Source organism: Eptatretus burgeri, chromosome 10, assembly GCF_056783735.1.
Source record: "Eptatretus burgeri isolate ZD-2024b chromosome 10, Ebu_testis_v1, whole genome shotgun sequence".
NCBI lineage: Eukaryota > Metazoa > Chordata > Myxini > Myxiniformes > Myxinidae > Eptatretus > Eptatretus burgeri.
The window spans coordinates 10,249,322-10,272,488 of record NC_140970.1 but is presented as its reverse complement, the minus strand read 5'-3'; the positions used below and the strand labels follow the sequence as shown (position 1 = coordinate 10,272,488).

Here is a 23,167-nt window from a genome sequence, read left to right as displayed (position 1 = left end):
GGTTGGAAGAGGTGGAGATAGTGAATCTGGAAGTGGGGTGGATCAGTAAGGATGAAGTGAGGACTGCTATGAAGAAGATGAAAAGTGGAAAGGCGGTTGGCCCAGATAGTATACCAGTGGAGGCATGGAAGTGATAAGGAGAGATGGCAGTGGGGTTGTTAACAAGATTGTTTAATAAAGTCTTGGAAAGTGAGAGGATGCCGAAGGAGTGGAGATTAAGTGTACTGGTTCCGATTTTCAAGAATAAGGGTGATGTGCAGAGCTGTGGAAATTACAGAGGGATAAAGTTGTTAAGCCACACCATGAAGTTGTGGGAAAGAGTAGTGGAAGCTCGGTTGAGAGGAGAGGTGACGATCTGTGAGCAGCAATATGGGTTTATGCCAGGAAAGAGCACCACTGATGCGATGTTTGCTTTGAGAATGTTGATGGAGAAGTATAGGGAAGCCCAGAAAGAGTTACATTGTGTGTTTGTGGATTTAGAGAAAGCTTATGATAGGTTGACAAGAGAGGAGTTGTGGTATTGTATGAGGAAGTCGGGAGTGGTGGAGAAGTATGTGAGGATCGTGCAGGATATGTATGAGGACAGTGTGACAGCGGTGAGGTGTGCGGTAGGAATGACGGACCGGTTTAAGGTTAAAGTGGGATTGCACCAAGGATCGACTCTGAGCCCTTTCCTGTTTGCAATGGTGATGGACAGGTTGACGGACGAGATCAGACTGGAGTCTCCATGGACTATGATGTTCGCGGATGACATCATGATCTGTAGGGAGAGTAGGGAGCAGGCTGAATCGAGCCTTGAGAGGTGGAGGTACGCACTGGAGAGAAGGGGAATGTTAGTCAGTCGGAGTAAGATGGAGTACATGTGCGTAAATGAGAGGGAGGGTGGTGGTATGGTGCAGTTGCAAGAAGTTGAGGTGGGGAAGGTGGATTGGTTTAAATACTTGGGATCTACTGTCCAAAGTAACGGAGAGTGTGGGAGAGAAGTGAAAAAGAGTGCAGGCAGGATGGAGTGGGTGGAGAAGAGTTGCAGGAGTGATTTGTGACAGAAGGGTAGCTGCAAGAGTGAAGGGGAAAGTATACAAGACGGTAGTGAGACCAGCTATGTTGTATGGTTTGGAGGCGGTGGCGCTAACAAAAAGACAGGAAGCAGAGCTGGAGGTGGCAGAGTTAAAGATGCTGCGATTCTCGTTGGGAGTGATGAGGATGGATAGGATAAGAAATGAGTATATTAGAGGGGCAGCGCAGGTAGGATGGTTTGGAGACAAAGTGAGAGAGGCGAGATTGAGATGGTTTGGACATGTGCACAGGAGGGAAACGGAGTACATCGGGAGAAGGATGTTGAAGATGGAGCCGCCAGGCAGGAGGAGAAGAGGAAGGCCAAAGAAGAGGTTCATGGATGCGGTGAGGGCGGACATGCGGGTGGTTGGAGTGTCAATGGAAGATGTGGAGGACAGAGCGAAATGGAGACGGTTGGTCCGCTGTGGCAACCCGAAAGAGGAAGAAGTATAATGTGAATTCTTTCCAACACTAAAATATAAAAGATCAATGTGTGTTTCTTAATTTTTATCGTTGTTTGAAATTTTTAATATTTGAACTTTGTTTGTATCCGTTAAACCGTTAAACTTTAAACGTATCCATTAAACATTAATAGAAAGATTATTCTTTTTCTCAAATTTAGGAATATCTGTGAGTGGCATTGGGAATTTAAAATCTTGAATGTCCAAGGTATTCTCATATATCATATATTGTTTTACTCTTTCTGAATTACAATTTGGTGGATGTAAGTGAGCAAGACCAGAGAAAACATTTATTATCATTGTTCTTAATATAAATAACTGCCTTCTTTAGTTTTATTTCTTTTGGTAATTCAATATAAGAAGAAGCTTTGAGAGGGTTTGATTTTAGAATGTGTATATCTAAAAAGATGATTTTCTTAATATGAAATCCACTTCCTACGACTGTATTATCAACATCCTCCTCTTGTCTTGATAGTTCTTCATAAACCCCACTATTCAAAAAATCTTGAAATGATGCTATAAAATGAAGATCTGTTCTCATTTTAGGAGTTTGTTCTTCATCTTGTCTTTTCATGTTCATTTTCACTCCCATATAAAACTTTAAAGTTTTAATTTCTTTTAATGTCTTTTTAATAACATTTTCAACATCAGGTTTCACAATTTCAATTGATTCAGCTCTTGATGATGGACCGGGATCTCCAAATTGAAAAATCCTTATTTTTATATGCCCTTGAAATGCCCCATCAGTGTTTTCAATATAATAGTCTCCCTTTACTTTAAACTCATTTTTCTTGTGTTTTTGTGATTGAAGATGTCTATTATAACTACTCTTCAAAACATCCTTTGAGCAGATATCACAATGTTTTCTTTCCAACTCAAGAGGAGATATTTGATGAAATAGATTAAATGTGTGTTTGTTGGTTCGAAGGTGTTTTTTTATAATGTTTATATTCGTGATTACAAATACCGCAGTACGTTGTATTCACCATATTTATACAATGAAACTTTGCTTAAACTAAAATTTTCTTGATGAAAATTTCGTTTAATTAATAGGTGAATCTGTGCTTAAAACCATTTTATCCTCCAACTTTTTTCACTTCATAAATACAATATTTCAAGACACAAAAGACAAGTTTCACTCAATCTCTTCATTTGTAAAAGATATGGTGAAATATGTCAAGGATGTAAAATTGAACAAAGATAAATATAACAACTATTGGATAAAAACAATTATGGTGGATAAGATGAGTTCTTCAATTTCCTTCAGTGGAAGGGCTTTTAGTATACCTGGTAGAACATCAATTCAAGTATCTCTAACAAAAGTTTCTCCTCTCCTTCTGGTAATATATTCAAAACGAGAAAAAGCAATGAAACAAGAAAAAGTATCAAAAAACAAAAACCTTATGGATGAAGCTTTAGAAAGAAAAGATAAGAGCATCTGTAATATGCAAGGAGAAATTTGTAGTTTTTTCAACAACCCTAAAAAGATGTAAATCCTGATGAAATAAAGGATGTTAATATATCAGGTGAAATGACATTTCATTCAATTGTGTTTAAGGATCATTTTAAAATTACCTTTAATATAAAAAATGTTGTCGTTGAATCTGGTAATGAAAAAAAGTATATAGATATCGATGGTAATATTATTAAATATGAGTCAATATGCAACTGAAAGTATAGATGAATTTCGGTTTAAGTAAAGTTTTAGTTTATAAATATGCTCGACTTCCCTGATTCTCCATATGACAAATTTGAGAATTGTCCTGCGTGTGAAAGACGGGGATTAAACACAGAGTCAAAAGCCGATAAACAATGTATACTCTGTGATTATCTTCTAATTAATGATAATAAAAAATTTTAAAAAGAAAATAATTCTTTTAGATTTACACCAAAAATGAATTACTTTACAAGATTCATTAGAGAAATGAATGCAAAGTATGAGGGTGATAACACAACTTTCCTTACAAGGGAAGAAACTGAACGTATTAGAGAAATGTTCAAAGGATTGTTGTTATATATTATTCATGGATGTAATTTTCAGGGAAATATCAACACAAGATATTGCATAAATAAAATAATGGATTATCTTGAAATTAAACCTGAACTTAGGATAAAATATAGTTTCTAAAAAAGCCAATAATAAATTAAATAACCTGTTTTCCAAATATATAAATGAATGATTTTTTACCCATTTGGGAAAATAAGATAAAATTTAACAATCATAAAAATCTTCCAAATTCATGAAGATATCTCATAGTTGGTTCAAGCGGATGTGGAAAAACCTGCTTACTTTTGAAGATGCTCATGACTCCCAACTTTTTAGATTATGATAATTTAATAATTTTCACAAAGTCGACTTTTCAACCAGAGTATCAACTACTCTCACAAGGTTTTAATGCTGGTCTTCAAAAAGAAGATATAATCGGTTTATTTAAATTTCAAAAAAACCTAAATGATTATAACAGTGAAGATATAATTCAACTATTTTGTGATACACAGAGATGTAAAAAGAAATCAAAACTGATAACTTGTATTCTTAGTGATAATACGGATGATATACCGTCTCCCCAAGATTTGAATAAATAAAAAAGAACCTCGTTATCTTTGATGATTGTGTTAATGAGAGAAACCAAAGGGTAATGGACAGCGACTACACAAGAGGGAGACATTCTTTTTGTAATTGTATTAATCTTAGTCAATCGTACTTTCAACTTCCTCGTCGTTCCATCAGAAGCAATGCCAATACTTTTATTTTATTCAAGTTAAATTCAATAGATATAAATAATTTTTGGAGAGATAAATGTTCTACATTATGTGGTAAAAAGGAATTTGGGGATTACATGAAGCACACGACTGAAAAATAAAAATATATTGTTGTGAAACAAGATGAGATATTATGGGATATATTTTTTGTTTTATAAACAATTACATATATAAATGACAACTATTTTTAGAAATCTTGTGGGTAAATCTGCTTCTGGAAAAAACTTTCATAAATTAAGGTTCTTGTGTAGTACAAATGAGAATATTGTAAATTTACTTAAAAAAACACCCCGTGATACGCATTGTATCAACAACTAGAGCAATAAGACTTGGAGAAGTAAAAGGTGAAGATTATCACTATATTTCAGTGGAGGAACATATGTGATTGAGGAATGAAGGTCAAATATTTGAGGAGGTTTCTCTTGGTACAACAAAATATTCACATTGTAAGGGTGAGTTAAGGAAACTAAAATCTGGTGGTCTTGGGATATTAGAAACTAATCCAGAAGGAACGAGACAAATTATTAAATATCTGAGCGGAGTGAAGATTTTATCATTCGGTTTTGATGTTGATGAAGAAACTCAACGCAAACGTATGAAAAGCAGAGATGCAAGTATTAGTGAAGAAGAAATTAGAACTCATATTAATGTAAATAAAGAATTTGATGAAATATTTAAAGAAAAGTATTTATTTGAACACATCCACTTGGATGATGAAGAAAAGGAAAATTTCCCTGTTGATCTTTGCAATTCATTAAATGATATTTTCCAATAAATGAATGGATGCGAAAGAAAGAGCAAGAAGTTTTAAGGAACATCAAGAGTTGGTTTCAAAAGTTGTAAAACAATAGGAAGACATAAAGAAGAAACACAGACAGAAACTAACGGGCGAAGAAGCATTTGAAAGAAAACAAGAGAAATTTTTTAAACCACTTTTAAAAACTTCCCAAGAAAAAAATGAAAGATGTTTCAACAGTTCCCACAGTAGAATATACTCCTAAAAAACTTCAAATGTTAAAACATTTTGATCAAATGACGGAGGAAGAATTAGAGCATTTAGGAGAATTAGAATATGAAGATGAAGGTTTATTTCAACAACTGGAAGAAATTAATCGACCCCCTGATTATATTTGATAGGAGGGAAACCACGGGGTAACATCCCTGGGTCAGATTGCGGGAGAGAGTGTCGGAGTGGTGCTGAGGTGTCGTCCACCAGACGGCGGTCTCCTTGGGTTAACCTGAGGCGGTCCCTTCGGGTGGGTGCCTGGAATGTCCTGTCCCTAAGAGAGGATGATCACCTGTCTCTGTTATCATCTGAGCTCAAGCGTTTGGACATCGGGATTGCAGCTCTCTCTGAGGTTCGGAGACCGGATTGCGGCGAGATAATGGTGGGTGGTTACACCTACTATTGGTCTGGTCGCTCTGATGGTTACCATACCCAAGGAGTTGCTGTAGCTGTGTCCAATAAGCTGACCCCAATGATAATTGAGGTAACACCGGTCAACGAGCGTATTATGAGATTAAGGATTCGTCACTCCTTAGGTGTCATTTCCCTGGTCTCTGTTTATGCTCCGACTGAGGCGAGTGATCTCACTGTGAAGGATGCATTCTACGCCACACTCGAGTCTGTGGTTGATCAGTGCCCCAGACGAGATACACTTCTAGTCTTGGGGGATTTCAATGCATCGACTGGAACTGATAGGGACGGTTATGAGGTGTGTGTTGGTCCCCATGGGTCAGGAACTATGAACCAGAATGGCACTAAGTTCCTTGACTTTGCAAGAAGTCATGGACTTAGGGTGGCTGGTTCATGGTTTCAACGCCCACAAGCTCATCGCTGGACTTGGTATTCCAACGCTGGCGGTGTGGCAAAGGAGATTGACCATGTCCTCATTGACGGTCGTTGGAGGATGATCCAGAACTGCAGGGTCTACCGGAGTGCTCAGTTCCTCAATACTGACCACAGGCTTGTTGTAGCAACTCTAAAGCTGCACCTTAAATCCTGGAGAATGGTACCATCCCAGCCGAGGCTGGATGTTGCCAAGCTCAGGGATGAGAGAGGAGCTGAGGAGTTTGCGAACAGGCTGAGTGGACACTTGGGGGGTCTGGGTGCTTTGGGGGGTCCTGAAGAGTTGTGGAGCGCCTTCAAGACCACCGTCCTTGATGTTGCCGGTGGATGCCTTGGAGCTCACCGCAGGGCAAAGAAGAATTTTGTCTCTCAAGGGACACTGGATACCATTGACCAGAGTCGCAGGGCCAGGCTGAATGGCAGAGCTGAGCTGTTCAGGGAGCTGAGGCGTAAAACTGTACATGCACTGAGGGTGGACAAGGAGGCCTATGTGCGAGGAATCTGTGAGGGGGTAGAGCATCACCTGTGGACAGGTGATTCTCGTCCCGCTTACAGGGGAATTCGCGCATTACGTTCATCCAAGCCCATCCCTCGGAGCACTGCAGTTCGAGCAGAGAGTGGTAGACTCTTGACAGAGGAGTCTGAAGTGAAGGCCCGCTGGGCCGGTTACTTTGAGCGGTTGTACCAGGCTGATCCCCCAACTGTCGAGTTGGACGTCAAGGGTGTTACAATCCCTGTTGCTGACCCTCGAATCAACTGTGGTCCACCTACGCTTGTGGAAACACGGGCTGCGGTGAACCAGTTGAAACGAGGCAAAGCTCCAGGGATCTGTGGCATCCATGCCGAACTTCTCAAGGCTGGTGGAAATGCTGCACTCGTGTCGTTGCATGCAGTTTTGTGCTCTGCCTGGAACACAGGCATCATCCCAACTGACTGGAAGAGGGGCCTTGTTGTCCCTCTCTGGAAAGGGAAGGGTGATCGCCAAGACTGCAACAACTACCGAGGGGTGACGCTGCTCTCAGTGCCGGGCAAGGTCTTTGCTCGGATAATTCTCGATAGGGTTCGCCACCATCTGCTTGAGCACCAGCGTCCAGAGCAGTCAGGCTTTACACCAAAGAGGTCAACGATTGACCGTATCCTTGCACTTCGTGTCCTCACCGAACGCAGATGAGAGTTTCGGCAGGGGCTGCTTGCAGCCTATGTTGATCTCTGTAAAGCGTTCGATTCAGTTAATCGGGATGTCCTCTGGAGGATTCTTGGTCTTCGTGGGGTGCCACCAAAACTGATCGATCTGATGTCTGAACTCTACTCTGGTACTGAGAGTGCTGTGAAGTGTGGTGGTACCATCTCTGACTTATTTCCCGTTGTTACTGGAGTTCGTCAGGGATGTGTACTTGCCCCCACACTTTTCAGCACTTGTATGGACTGGATTCTAGGGAGGATGTCGGAGAGATCAAGTTGCGGTGCGTCATTTGGGAATGTCAAGATCTCGGACCTTGACTTTGCAGATGATGCAGTCATCTTTGCGGAGACTTTAGACATCCTCTTGGGGGCCCTCGAGGTGCTGAATGAGGAGTCGGAGCCGTTGGGATTATGGGTTTCTTGGGTCAAAACTAAGATCCAGGCTTTCGGTGACATCTTGGATGCTGCTGTCCTGTCTGTGTCTGTTTGTGGTGAGGATGTTGAGGTCGTGGAGAGATTCACTTACCTTGGCAGTGATATTCATGTCTCTGCTGGCTGCGAGTCAGAGGTCAATAGACGTCTGGGTCGGGCCTGGGGAGTCATGGATTCACTGGATCATGGGGTGTGGCGCTGCCGGTACCTGTGCGGGAGGACGAAAGTCCGAGTCTTCAGGTCCTTGGTACTTCCAGTCTTACTCTATGGGTGCGAGACTTGGACTCTGACCAAGGATCTGAGACGGAGACTTAATTCCTTTGGTACCAGGTCTCTTCGGAGAATCCTTGGCTATCGCTGGTCAGATTTTGTGTCCAACGAACGGTTGCTGAGAGAGACTCGGATGAGATTTGTTACCTGCATAGTCCGTGAGCGTCAGTTGCGGCTGTATGGACATGTGACTCGTTTTCCTGACTCTGATCCTGCTCACCAGATTCTCTCAGCGAGGGAGTCTCATGAGTGGAGGAGGCCAGTGGGTCGACCACGTGCCTCATGGTTGCAACAGGTTGACCATCATCTCAAGGAGATGGGGATGGGCCTGGCATCTGCCTGGGGGATGGCCAGACGGAGGCCCCTGGAGTACCGGCGGAAAGTGGACGCAGCGACGTGCTGTTCTGGCACATGCTCCCATACCTGACCTGACCTGATTATATTGTGAATGCTCTTCAAAACAATGAATATTCAGCGGATTCAAAAACCAAAGCACGACTCATTCCAACAGAACAACCAGAAATATTTCATCTTGTTCAAGAAAAGGTATTGATATTTAATGATGAATTAAAGTTCTTGGGTTCTGCTCAACCCCCTGTTAAACTAAATCCGAGATTAATGTTTCTTCTCACAAAAGATGGAAGACAAGGTTCAACTGTGAGGGATGAATCAAAGTATATTGATAAACCATTGGATATGAAAAATAATGATGATAGAGTATATATTGATCTGCTGAACAATGTTAATTATAGGGTTAGTATTTCTGGTAAAAGTAGGAAAAATGAGAAGGAGAAACACATTATTCAGGCTTTAAATATCCTTGGTTCAGGTATTAGTTTTCTTCCAAATGACCATCGCAATTAGTTAATAGACTGTTATTGTTGTTAGGTAATAAGAAGGCTGGAAATAACAATTGTTTTCATGAAGCATCAGCCATTTTAGACCAGTTGATGAACATGAAAATAATTAATAAATCTCAATATAAAGACATTTTATCTCATAATAAATTAGATGAGAAGCACAATCCTGAGTTTTAATTTCACAACAAGCGACCACACATCTTCATTCCCATACCCACTACAACTTGACCCAACAAAAGAATATGAGGAATCTTTATTGTCCATGGAGACTTATAATACCTTATTTAATATAACTGATAAAAATGGCAAGTTTAGTTATAATCCCGGAAGTGGATACAAAACGATAACAGTCTCACCCGGAGCATATGAGATTTCTCAAATATCTTCCGAAATTGCTCGTCTTATGAAAGAACAGGGTGATGAACTAAAACATATTGTTATAGATATTCAAAAACATACTTCAAAATCAACGATTAAACTTAAAAATAATTACAAGGTTGATTTCACAATTGATAATTCATTTATAGAGTTATTGGGTTTCTCCTCAAAAAAGATTGAAACTAATGGGACGTTTCACAGTGATAATGTCATTCAAATATCCTCAGGAATAAATTCGGTATTAATTCACTGTGATTTGATTGATGGTGCTTATAATGATGCAATAAAAACAAATACAATATTTTCATTCAGCGCATACTCAACCCCAATTGGTTATAAATTCAATATGGAACCTAAAAATTTGGTTTTTCTCCCTGTCAGGAAAAACCATACACAGAGTAAATTTTAGGATAACCGACCAAGATAATCGTATGATTTCTTTTAATGGAGAAGTTTTATCCATCAAAATTCACCTACGTGAAGTTTTCCAATAAATAAACACGATGATTGCGAGGAAACAAGAGTTGGGAAAATATAAAATAATTACAGGGATGGGATGTTCCTTTCCCCATACTACAAGGGCGAAGGTATGTATCTTGGTAGAGGATACTATAAACCTAAGAGACAAAGGGGTGTCAGACATCAATTTAGAGGAGATGGGATAATTGATACTCTCATGGGTGTCGGTTCAACTATTCTTGAACATAAAGACCGAATTGGTTCAACTGCTTCTGCTGTGGGAAATGTAGCAGGTGCTATAAAGAGTATAAAAGATGCCCAAAAGGAATCTCATAAATTACAAGCAATAAAAGAAATTAAGAAAGGCAAAACTCAGTTGTCTCCCCAAGAACGACAGAAAATAATTCAAATACTTGGATCAGGGTTTCAAAAGTTTTAACATTTTTTTTCCGAAATAAATACAAGTATGGAAGCAATTGATAGTATCTATGATTTGGATGATACTATTATTATCTCAAACTCCACAAAAAAGATTACTTCAAGGTATAGGCAATAACTGGAACAGACTGGAATGCAAATGGTACCAAAAGTTTTGAAATAAATAATCAACAAACCTATTTGAATCTATCCGAAAGTTTCTTGTTGTGTAAATTTACATTCACTAAGGCTGGGAATAACACAAACGCTACACTCGTAAATGATTTCTTCTGGAAAATGTTTGATAGTGTTCGTTTGTACATTGGAACACAAGAAGTTGAAGCGGTTGATTATGTCTCTGCTGTATCTGAAATGATGAAATTTACACTATATTCATTCGGTGATAGAATGGGAAAGGGGGCTGTCGAAGGTTTTATTCCTGATATATCAACGGGAACAAACACAGACCCTCGATATAATCAAAGGAAAGGAATGTATAATGATGATACAAAAGCAGGTAATAGTTTTACTGTGGCAGTTCCTCTTAAAGGTTTATTTGGATTTTGTGATCATGATAAAGTTCTGTATGGTCTTAAAATTAGATTTCAACTACAAAGGAATGATAATGAAAATAGATTACTTTTTGGTGTTGCTCATGCTTTTGGTGAGCAGAATTAATTTGTAATTGATGAAATGAGTTGGTATATTAGTGAATATACTCCTAATCTTAAAACAGAAGAGATGTTGAATAGAAGACTTAACTCAAAGAAACCACTCAGTGTATCATACCTCAAAAGAAGATGTCAACACATTAAACTCAACCAAACCACTTAAACGTGGAATTTGGGTGTTCCGGAAGGAAAGCCACGATATCTGTGGATCATTTTTAAAAAGCCAGATGGTGATAATGTGACTGATAAGAATAATGCATTGAGTGATAATGCTAAGGTGAAACAACTTCGCATTTCTCTGGATGGAACATTTTATCCACGAGATAGATTGGAAATTAATTGGGAAAAAAATGATTTTGCTGAAGCATACAAGTCTTACCAAAAGGTGTGTGAAAGTAATGGAAATAAAGAACCTATTTTGGATATGACAGCATTTAAAAGTTTGTATACAATCTATGCGTTTGACCTGAGCGCTCAAAAGAAAACGATGAAGTCTAATCGAGTGGATACTTCCCTATACATTGAAAGAGGAGAGAGTGAAGAAGTTGATACATATTGTTTGCTTTTCAAAGAAACAGAATTGCAGATTAATACAGATAATGGTGTTATGATTAGTCTCACATAATTTTTTTTAAATAAATGAGTGGCAAAGTACCAACTGGGGTATATGTTAATCAAATCAATCTTCATAAACTATCATGTTGTGTTCAAAATGAAAAGCCTTGTACGATTAGCGTTAATACAATTCAGAGAAAAGGAGCAGTAAGAATTGCTGTTTTGCTTACGAGAGAACAGGTTAAAATCTTGAATGATACTGGCTCACTTAAAATTAAAATGACAAAACCAATGTTGAAAAAATATTCAATAAGAGAGACGAGTGGAGGATTTCTCCCATTTCTAATTCCTTTATTTGCTGGTTTAAGTGCGGTTGGAGCATTGACGGGTGGTATTTCAACAGCGGTGAAAACTGCCAACGAAAGGAAGGCTCAACCCCAGGCTCAAAAAGAATTGGAAAGACATAACAAAGAGTTGGAGAAACAAATTAGTGGAAGTGGTGTAATTGTAGATTTTGCTGAAAAACTTGAAGGTCTGCCTGATAAAGCGAGATTGTTCGTTGGAGATATGCTTTCTTCTATCGCACAAGCAGGTGTAAAATTAACTAAAAGAGGTAATGGATTATATCTTTCTAATAAATAAATGAGCATTGATGAGTGGTTTAAAGAATTTGGAGAGGATACAACATCAAATTTACAACTTGTCAAATATTGTAAGAAATTAAAAATTCATAATGTAGTTATTTGTATGAGAGATGAATAAACAAATGTGCCTAAACATACAAAGAATATTATTATGAACTTAGAAGATAATAATGGAAACGTTTCTCATTGGGTTTGTATTTTTAATAGTCAAGACAAATATTATTTTGATAGTTTTGGTCTTCCACCACCTGGTGAAATCATAAAATTCTTACAGAATGGTGTTTATCAAACATTTCAAGTCCAAGAATTAAATTCCAAGTGTTGTGGTCAATTATGTCTATATGTGTTATTTTAACTCAACAAAAATAAAAAAATTTGACATTTTTAATCTAATATAAATGACTTATGTTGGTCAAGATGGTTCTATCTTTGGTGTATCCCAATAACTGGATATTGATTTATCAAATTATTACACAAAGGCACAGGCTGAACGACATAAATATAATATAACCAAAAATATTAATATGAAAAATGCTTATAAATGAAAAAATTATCCAAGCCCAACTGACGCGAATGACTTGGTGAGATGAAGCGATTTATCACAATATATATCCTTATATAAAACGGCCGTGTACTCCAAAGATACAGAAGTGTTGATTTTATCTCCAGGTCATACAGAATTCACAGTTCGAATTAAAATACTTTTTTATAAAGAAGGGTGTATCGTTTGTATAAGAATAGAACAATGGGGGTATGATATGAAAGATTTAGGGTATAATTGGTCATTTAAAATCGACCTCGAAGACGTGGAACAATTAAATCAGTCTCGTAAGGAAGAATATTATCCACTTGGTATGGAGAATGAGTTTTGTGGAGCCACGATTCGTAAACAACAAATAAAAGAATTTAATAAGGGTAAATATAATAATGGTTTTGCTCTCGTTTATATCATGAAAACAGAAAAAAACAGGATTATATGTAATAAGTAAGGAAATACAAAATGATTTAACTATGGGATGATGGGGGAGGTGTTTCGTGCCATAATATTATTCTAACATATATTTCTAATACATAAATGACAGCAAGAAGGCTTCAAGAAAATTATCATTTCTGTGTCCAAGCATGCCTTCAAGAAAAGGGTATTCGGTATTTTAATAAATATGTTCCACAACATAAGAATGAGGTATTTTCAATTAAAGATTGGCATTATGCTGATGTTGATAAACCGACAACTTTAGATTTAATTAGAATGTTAAATAATGAAAAAATTATAAAGTTAAGAAAAGGTAAGGCTCTTTTAGAATTTCAAAAGAAATTTTATTGGTTTCCTGTTGTAAAAAAAATTATTTTGGATAGTATAACTGTGGATCATCCAGGAAATCTCCATTTTTCCAATTTTGATGGGTTTCAGTGATAGATCTCACATAGTATTACTGTGGATCATCAAGGAAATCTCAATTTTTCCAATTTTTATGGGTTTCAGTGATAGATCTCACATAGTATAACTGTGGATCATCAAGGAAATCTCCATTTTTCCAATTTTGATGGGTTTCAGTGATAGATCTCACATAGTATAACTGTGGATCATCAAGGAAATCTCCATTTTTCCAATTTTTATGGGTTTCAGTGATAGATCTCACATAGTATAACTGTGGATCATCAAGGAAATCTCCATTTTTCCAATTTTTATGGGTTTCAGTGATAGATCTCACATAGTATAACTGTGGATCATCAAGGAAATCTCCATTGTTCCAATTTTTATGGGTTTCAGTGATAGATCTCACATAGTATAACTGTGGATCATCAAGGAAAACTCCATTTTTCAAAATGTCTGAAATTTGTGAGTCTCCAAGGTAAATCTTGTATTCTGGCTCATCAAGGTATAACTTGTTCAGGGGGTATTGTCTTGATAACTCACAATGAGTACTATTGTTGCAAAACTTTTTCAGGACTTTGCTGGTCTCCAAGGTATAACTCTTTGGTTGGGTCATCAAGGATGAACTCGTTCTGTGGGTCTTGGTCGTTCATAAGGTCTTCAACTAAGCCAACAATTTCGCCCCAAGTTGTAGCCAAAGCAGTATTTTCATTTCGTATTTCAGATACAATTTCCTGTGAGAGAAAATAATAATGTATTAATTCAGTGATTTAATTATTAAATGAGTATGCTTCAATCAAACTTTGAAAATAGGAAAATAAAATCTTACCTCAACAGATAAGAGGTTTGAATCCAGTTCATCAACTTGAAGGTTTCGTTCCATACAAGTTGTCGATCTCCAAGGAACCCCAAAGTCATCCCACTCAAGGTCTAGCTCGTTCTGTGGGTCTTGGTCGCTCACAAGGTCTTCAACCAAGCCAACAATTTCTCCCCAAGTTGTGGCAAAATCGGTATTTTCAGATACAATTTCCTGTGAGAGAAAATAATAATGTATTAATTAAGTTATTTAATTATTAAATGAGTCGATGCTTAAATCAAACTGAAAATAGGGAAATAAAATCTTACCTCAATGGATAAGAGGTTTGAATCCAGTTCATCAACTTGAAGGCTTAGTTCCATACAAGTAGTCGATCTCCAGGCAAACACACAGCACACCATTGCCAGCAAAAAAAAATGTTTAAAATGGAGCCTGGGCTTGAGGCTTTTATAGGGAAAGACTGGTGGGTGTGGTTTCCTTTGGAAATTCCCTGGGCAAGCCCAGTGAATTTTTCAAAAGCATAACATTCTAGAATTTTCTGGTGATTTCTTTGTGAGTCAGAGATGAACTGGAAATGATGTAAGAGTAGGTGGGGCTTAGCAAAAGTGGGCACGGCTTAGGGAAATACCTCGTGGAAAGTAGGCGGGGCTTATGGAAAAGTGGGCGTGGCTTATGAAAATACCTCGTGAAAAGTGGGCGGAGTTTAAGGAAAAGTGGGCGGGGCTTAACAAAAATAACCTGTGGCTCAGGAGGTGGTCAAACAAGAGCATTAAGAGAAGTTTATCATTTGATAATGGCACAAAAGGGGTATCTTAAAAAATATAAAGATTCAAATGTTTTGTTTTTAAACATTTTAGATGGGGATTATTGTGCAAAGAAAATTAAACTATTGAAGGAATTTGAGAATGAACAAATCTTTATAGGTTCAATGAGAGCTAAACAATATGCATTGGTTATTTGAAAAAGAGTGTCCCCAGGCTTACATGTTTCAGATATTTCTTTAGAATCACCTTTAACAAATCACATTACTACTTTACTACTTGAACAAATCTTTATCTTATTGCATTGGTTATTTGAAAAAAAGTGTCCCAAGGTTAAAAGGGGAGACAAATAAATATACCTTGGGATAAAAAGGGGGTTTACTTTTTAGGGGAAAAAAAATGAATCGCTGAAAATCCCCCATTCATTTACATGTGGAAAAGTGAGCCAGAATCAGTATATTCACCCTACTCTTGTGCATTCATTTTGGAGACATGCAACGAGCTTATCGTTTCATTTGACTATCTTATTTTTGTTTTGCCAGTTTTCCACTACCTGTCAACTCGTCTTTGGAGTTCTGCTCTATGAAAGACTTGTGAAAAAATAGACAGAGGTGTAAGATAAAAAAAGTGTTTTGACCAAGTTTGAAAGTTAAAATATAATAAACACTTCGAGGAAAGAACAATAAAAATTACTTCAAAAAAATGGATGCAGAAAACGAATAGCTTTCGTAATTGATGTACTTCAAGCCGCAAGCATTTGTTTTTTTACATACCTGTGGCCTAGCCAGGCTGAGGCAGATGAGGCAGTTGCCTCGTCGCTCATTTCCTGAAATATGATCTGGCCTGAGCCCTCTGGCCATCTGAGCTCCATGGGTAGTAAACTATCAAAGCTACCCGGCAGTGCTCTGAATACTCTTATCTCCACTCCTATCACAATACCTAAATAGGACAATACCCCCTAATATTACACAGGAAAATTAAATTATCCCGATGTTTACTTTCTTATTGTGTTTGCAGGATATCGATCATGAACATCCTTTAACAGATTTGGCCTACCAGATATATACTGTCACAAAACTAAAATCACACTATGAGCGCCCCCCCCCATCCCTATCGCTACGCACACCGTCACATCAACCAAGTTCACCTCTTTTTGCCTCGTCGCTTTTGGATCTCTGGCTACGCCCTTGCATACCCAACATATTTGGTCATGGAACTAATGCCTAGGGTAACTGATGAGGGTTGGAGGCAGAAATGAGTTCAGATTAGGTCACCAGTTGCATAATAATTCTTCCCAACTTATTTTTGGGTCAACCAGGGAATGTATTTGGCCCAAGTCTTTCACACCTGGTTGATCAAGCTTGATGTTTTATTGAAGGTGATTTGGGCAGGAATTTGGAATTTGTTCAGGGTGCCAGCAATAATTTGGCTCCTCTTTGTGAAAGATACTGTGGGATCTTTAACATCTACGAACAACCAGTGCTGGCACAGATGGGTTCCTCTGGCTTGTCCCTCCATTGGACTGCACACACCTTGATGCCTTGCCTGTGAAACACCAGCGTGGCAATTTACATCTGCGATGAGATTCAAACACAGGCCACACAGCTCCAAGGTGAGTGCACATACACCGAGGCTATCGTTCCAGCCATATTTGGCCACACATAAACAGTGATGAAATACAGTATATATATATATATATATATATATATATATATATATATATATATATATATATATATATATATATATATATCCTCCCTCATACAAACATAGATTATCATCTGCTGGCTACTCTTCAACTTTGGAAATTACACCAAGCATTCAGAGAACACACAAAGTGAGAGAATGTTTTGCTAAATATAAATTTTATTTCATTTTTCAAAATGTACTGGTATAGTCTCAAAATGTTATTTAAGAAAATATCAATTAAGGATATAAAGAATGTAAATTTTATGAAACTGATTGTCGAACTAAAATAAGGCAATGTCCGTGGATTTGTACATCTCTTCCTTCTGGAATTGAAAACAGCTTCGACGGCCTCCATAAAATCTTGCATTCATGCTTGGGGTACCCAGAGCCAGGTCATGGGTATTAAATAAATCTCCCATTACATCCCTACCCCTGCAAATGTGAGGAGTTGACTTGCGATTTTCGCCTGTACACATGGAATCGTGCAAGTGGTTTAACCACTGACCCCTGCTGGATGGAGAAGGTATTGTGGGTGGGGAAACTTCGAATTCTGAAAATAAATCCTCTCACTCCCTGGAGGGAGCAGGTTTTGAATAGTTCTACAAAATATGCTGGTTTGGGGGGTGGGAGGGGGGAAAGAAATGTTCAAAGTGAGGTAAATATCTCACTTTAAAATATTCAACAGTTAAACAGACAACACAGATGGTCATTCATTTGGTTGAATCACAGCGGAAATAAATTCATTGATGAAGGTGATAAAATGAAGTGAGCAATTCAGAACTTTAGCGACACCTGCTGCACGGACACTCCAATGTGTCTTCAGATTGGATGGTTATGCTCGAGTAAATGACACATTATAACAACAATGAAGTGTCTGTTATCCTCACTGCAATTATTATTTTTAAAATGACCAAACTTCGGCCTTAAACGTTTTTACAGCAGCCCTCCTGGTAGCTTTAGAAACTGAAAACCTCAACTTGGCCTGGCATTCCATGGCATGACATCAAAAGCATTTCAAACAATCAAACAAGACCAGATCAAGTAAAACATACATCCAGTAATGTCTGGATTCTTGTAAAATTACAAACATGAATATTTGTGATGTTAAAGCAGAAAAAAACAGTGCTTTGAAATAAAACAATTTAGAAGGCGATGAAAACTTTAAATAATGAAAGTATTATTATAAAATATAAATATAGTTATAAATACAGCTAGTCTGTGAAAGAGACAAAAACACTGTTTAAAAATATACTGATTATGGAAACACCCCACAAAAATACACTGAGGTGTGGCATATATTTAAACATAAAAAGGTGAGACCTTCAAAAAGTTGTACGAGCGAGATGCTCACTTTTTGGAGTATCTTTTCCATATAACTTTTAAATGCCCTTGTAAGAATAATGTTAGGCAAAAATAAATATTGTATTGTTTAATAGATAAAGAAATCAGATAGGAAGTTTATACACAATAATGTTTAAGGCACCAGCTGTTTCTGCACCATTAGATTTTTTGGTCGTAAATAATGCATCATGTTTTTATTAATGATTCGTGACTATGAAACTTGTAACCATATTGCCTTTTCAGTGTTTGGTAGGTCCGTGTGATTACTGTACCTTCCAGGAATTCAACCGTGGACATGGCATGCCAGATGGAGAACTACGGTAAATTACGATTATCCGGTCATGTCCTTAATGTGAAAGGACGGTGTTGCAAAATACAAAATGGTACGACTATTGGCCGGCAGGAACTGTGTGTGTCGTTTAATCTCAAGTGCTGAAGAGCATGACCATATTTTGCACAGGAAAGGCCAAGATCTACATGGTCATCCTCTCACACCATTCCCCATCCACCCCACCTCCACAGACTGTTTGATTGGACTTGTAGTCCTCAATTGCCTTTGATCTGGTCTTGATCCTCATGGCCTGATCCAGACTATATCATATATACGATTCCAATATCCCATTCCTTATTTCCCTCCACAAGTTAAAACTCCATGTTCACTTCTACTTCTATATCTCCCTTTTCTGTCTTTTGTGGAATGACCTTCCTCAGTCTGATATTTTCATGATCTTCCCTCCAGTCCTTCAAGGTGGTAGACTCTCATCACCCAATTTTGTTCCCAATACCCACCAATGATCCTTTCTATCCTCATTCATCCAGTTGCAATTGTCAGCTTGCAACTCATATATGCTCATTGATGTTATTTGTGTGTTTGCCTTGTCTGTTTGTTCCCCTACCTCTTTCAGTTGGTCAATCTGCCGGCTGCCACACTATGTAGTTAATATTGACCTCTATTTTTAAAGTTGTGTGTGCACTCGAAGAAAATTTAATATAATTGAGTGCAGCTGTACAAAGAGATCATATGTGAAGAGGCTGTAAAGTTAGTTTAACTCAACATGTAAATTACTATAAATTAACAACCAAATACATTGTATTACCTTGAAACAATGAACAAAAGTCAACAAGCTGATTGATTACAGTTATTAGTGGATATTATGTAAAACAAACTCGAAAGATATAAAAAAGTTAGTCGTGCCAAAACATATCCAAGCAAAAAAAAGAGAAGAAAGAAACAAACGACTAACTGCCGCTGTTGCACACATGGTATTGGTCTTTGAGGGACAAATAGGTAAAAAAAAAACTGCTTATGGTAAGAATTTCTAAGGATCAACCATGATGATAGTACAGTCAGTACTCTAAAAACATACATTGTGATGGGAAAAATAGTCTTTTGGTTGGCCTGTTCATGTTCCCAATTGAACCCTTGGCTCATGATGCAGGGAACCATTGCTCAAACCTCATATACCATGTATGTTTTTCCATCGTCCACTAATGTCCCTATAATTGATGCAAAAGTACACCAATATCTACTGATGTCCATGTCCTGCATGTGATTTATGTACAAGCTCGACTATGAGCCTGAAATCAATAAAATGAAATGAAATAAATAAATAATGACACTGCTTTGCTGTGAGCCTGTTACTCGAAAATTTTCTTGTACAGGGGTGTTGCAAAGCTTCTACAAGGTCTGCCTTGCTGAAAACGTCCCAACAGGGAGCCTTTGGAGTGAAGTCCTATGCACATCAACCCGTTTATATAAGGAGACACTCGCGGCGACATGTAATGCGCCGGTATCCGGCCAGTGCTTTAGGAGGAGTTTGAACCTGGTTCTTGAACAAAATAGGTGCAGACAGACATTTTTTTCATTTTGACACCAAAAAACATTGGAAATAGTTTGGATCAAAATTCTGCCAGGGATTTGGCAGCCAATCAACTTGCACCTGGAGACCGTGTGATTGATGCTATGTGTGGTAACCATTTAAATGATTTTGATTTCAACAGTGACTAACGGTTCAGACTTAACATTCGAGAAATAATGGTGAAATAAAACGAAAAATACACAAACGATGTAAAAAATAAAAAAAGCTGGAATATGCCTCGATGTTCTTGAGGGTTGAACCAGGGTAAAAACCACGTCTTATGCAGCTGTAATCAATGTAATCATATCAAACCCTTCCTTAAAGCTTTCATTGACCATATTAAACTTCCTCCTGTACGCACTCATCCCAAGTTATGGTTTAACAGTTTAAGAAATATTATGAGATATGCATCGTGTTGTTCACCCTTGAAGAGCCAAGGGTGTGTGCACAATGTTTCAGTGTTGTAGCAGTATACCATTGCCACCTTTAATGAACGATTTGATCAAGAGGAGTGTCACTGAAATAGCCCATCATTCATGACCATTTCATGCAGACGACTCACTGTGTATGTGTATGGTATCTCAGGTGGGTCTGATAAATGCATTGACAGCATTTCTGTCGTGTCTAATTGCATAAATTCAGGTGATGTGCATTGCCGTTAAGACAAAACGACATTGCACCGTCAATGTAAATTAGTTATAAAGAAGTATTTTGAAAGCTTTCTCATCTCATTCACTTCAAGAAATAAAGTTGTCATCATTTGATTCATACTCAAGTATCAATCATGTTATTCATCATCGATGTCATAATTTTCAGCATCATAATCACCATCCTGTGAAACCCTCTTTTGGATGGATTTTGCCAGAATCTGACCTTCAGCTCAGAACCTTTGAATGCACCATGAAGATCCCATCCTAAAAGCAATGAATTAACTCCTGAATGGATCAACAACCTCATTTATACAGCAAAATTCCATTCTTCTCTGTGCTGAACTGCTGAAGCCAGTTTAACCACTTCGTCAGGAAAGTCTCACCAGGCTGGCTGGGATTGCTGAAACCAATCACACGATCCAGCATTGAATGACCAAGCAGATTTTGTTTACTCATGATCTCACTTCGGTGCCGGCATATGGAAAGCCTGTACAGACAGAAACATTCAGATTGCAATACATTGCATCAAAACATGTCAAAAGTTAACAGAATTACTTGTAGATTATTATAAAAAGGTCCTTCAATACCAAGCCTGACAAAGTTTTGCACCAGAAACATATCTGGCCAAAAATAATGGATGGAATCAAGAGAACGTTTATCGGAGATCGGAGTATAGACCGGTCAAAATAGGCCATTTTAGGGTCAAACCCACCACAAATTGCAATAGTAATCATTCAAGTTCTTTTTCACTCCAAATATATCATAGAATCACATACTAAAAGTCACCTTAAATTGGTGCATTGGAACAGCTTCATTTTGACCTCAGTTTAAGGTGACATTGAAGAAAAAATTGACAGCCAAAATATAGGGGGAGTGTATAGTAACATGACCATATCATGACAAATTACTGGCCGATTCTCAATGTTAAGATATCAGTAGATTCACAATAAAATTACCTTTCAAATAACACCACAAGTAATGATGTAGACCTAAAATTAACATCATGACGGAAGAAAAACATTTCTGCCTATCACTAAAAATTATCGAATTTAGACATTTATGTTGACATTTTTAAATTCACAATTTTTTAATTTCCAAAGTAGGTCCGCAATTGGTCTGAATATCTATATACACGTTTTCTGAGTGTCACAGTTTTTAAATTTTGCCAATATGTAATGTAGTTAGTGAGATATAGGCTTGCAGCATGGTATTATGTACACTGTGGTCCCAAATGAGGAGAAAGCTTAGAAATTGAACCCAGTTTTAATAAGATAAACAATTTTAATGTTATATAATGCCCAAGTGTCTGTGCTTTCAGAAAAGGTATACTTTGCTATGGGTCCTATGAATATAATTGCTTACAAAGCATGTTTTTTTATACAAACACAGGCTATTTTTTTTCCATTTTTATAGCTCATTTTTTATAAATGGGTTTACATGTATGATTGTATATGTTGTCCAAAATGGTTGAAAATGCATTTTTTTGTTCGATATATATATCATTATACATAAGAATAGAACAATTCCTCGAAACAGTATATTTCTTATGACCTTCTGCATATCTTGGCACCTTCAAATGTGTAAAATCTCAGATTTTGCAAAATTTCCCCCAGTCATAGTGAAGTTAACAAAATCTTATTCCAGAAATTTGAAATGCATCTGATAGAACATCTTAAATAGCAATTCACTTTGGCATAAAGTGATGATTTAAAATGGCAAGTTTCAACATGGATCATTACTACATACCAGTTTTTAGGTTCACTCCCATGATTGGGTCAAAAATGTTAGGAAGTACGTAACAAATTGCATTTACCAAGCTGCTACAAAATTACTGGTAGCTATAAGCTTGATTTTATAACCATAGAATAAGTTTACCAAGATGGCCCTATGATATTAAAAATCAATACCAAAGGCCAGTTTGTGTTCAGTATACAGAACATCAAAGGTCATAAGGAAGTACATAGCATTTTAAGGAAATCTGCACTTTTAATCCTAAGATGTTAGTTTGGTTCATCACAGCATGTATTTCTATGGTTAAGTTTATGTGCATATTATATTTATGACCTGAATGAACACTGATCAATTTGATCAAGTTGTTAATTTCAAATGACCTTGATCTCTTCGCTCAAGGTCAAATATCAGGTAAACAAAATATTCTCCATATATGTGGTTTCCAATTAGTGTATAATACAGATCTAAGCCATCAGACCAATTTTAGAATGATACGAGTGGTTCCTTGATACAGATAATTGATACTCTTTGGGTCTATTTGACCTTGAACCTGTCAGAGCAATAGAAAGAGGAAGAATTAAGCTCTGCCCAAATAGATCCTGAATCCCATGATGTTGGCTAACAAATGATATGCAAAACTTAATCATACAATGACTTTCATTTATTGGTCCCCCGTGTCCTAAATGTGCACATAATATCTTGCTACAAGCCTATAACCAATTTACAGAAGATTGAAGGAGGGTTAACATATTCCAAAATTCTTCCCTTCAAATGGCCATTTCGGCATGTCATATTACTGCAAAACCTCAACATATTTACAGAATATAAAGTTACCAACATAAATAAAATACTATGATGAATCATTATACAAATAAAATACAATTATTTTGTTACTGGAATATCACCAATCAATATTCCTATAAAATAAATCAGACAATTAGTTTATG

The 23,167-nt window shown here is 37.3% G+C and overlaps 1 protein-coding gene across 3 annotated transcripts in view; it reads right to left on the bottom strand.

The window, feature by feature from the left end:
• Positions 1-16,796: 16,796 nt before the first annotated feature.
• LOC147017938 (protein Dok-7-like) overlaps positions 16,797-23,167 on the bottom strand; it is a 79,821-nt gene continuing 73,450 nt past the window's right edge. For 2 of the 3 annotated variants that reach the window (XM_085897040.1, XM_085897042.1), the window contains one exon: positions 16,797-20,976. In XM_085897040.1, the coding sequence (XP_085753166.1) occupies positions 20,950-20,976 (27 nt within the window). In that variant the 3' untranslated portion in view covers positions 16,797-20,949. The remainder of the gene's footprint in view (positions 20,977-23,167) is intronic. The other variant, XR_015062203.1, reaches the window with a different exon arrangement.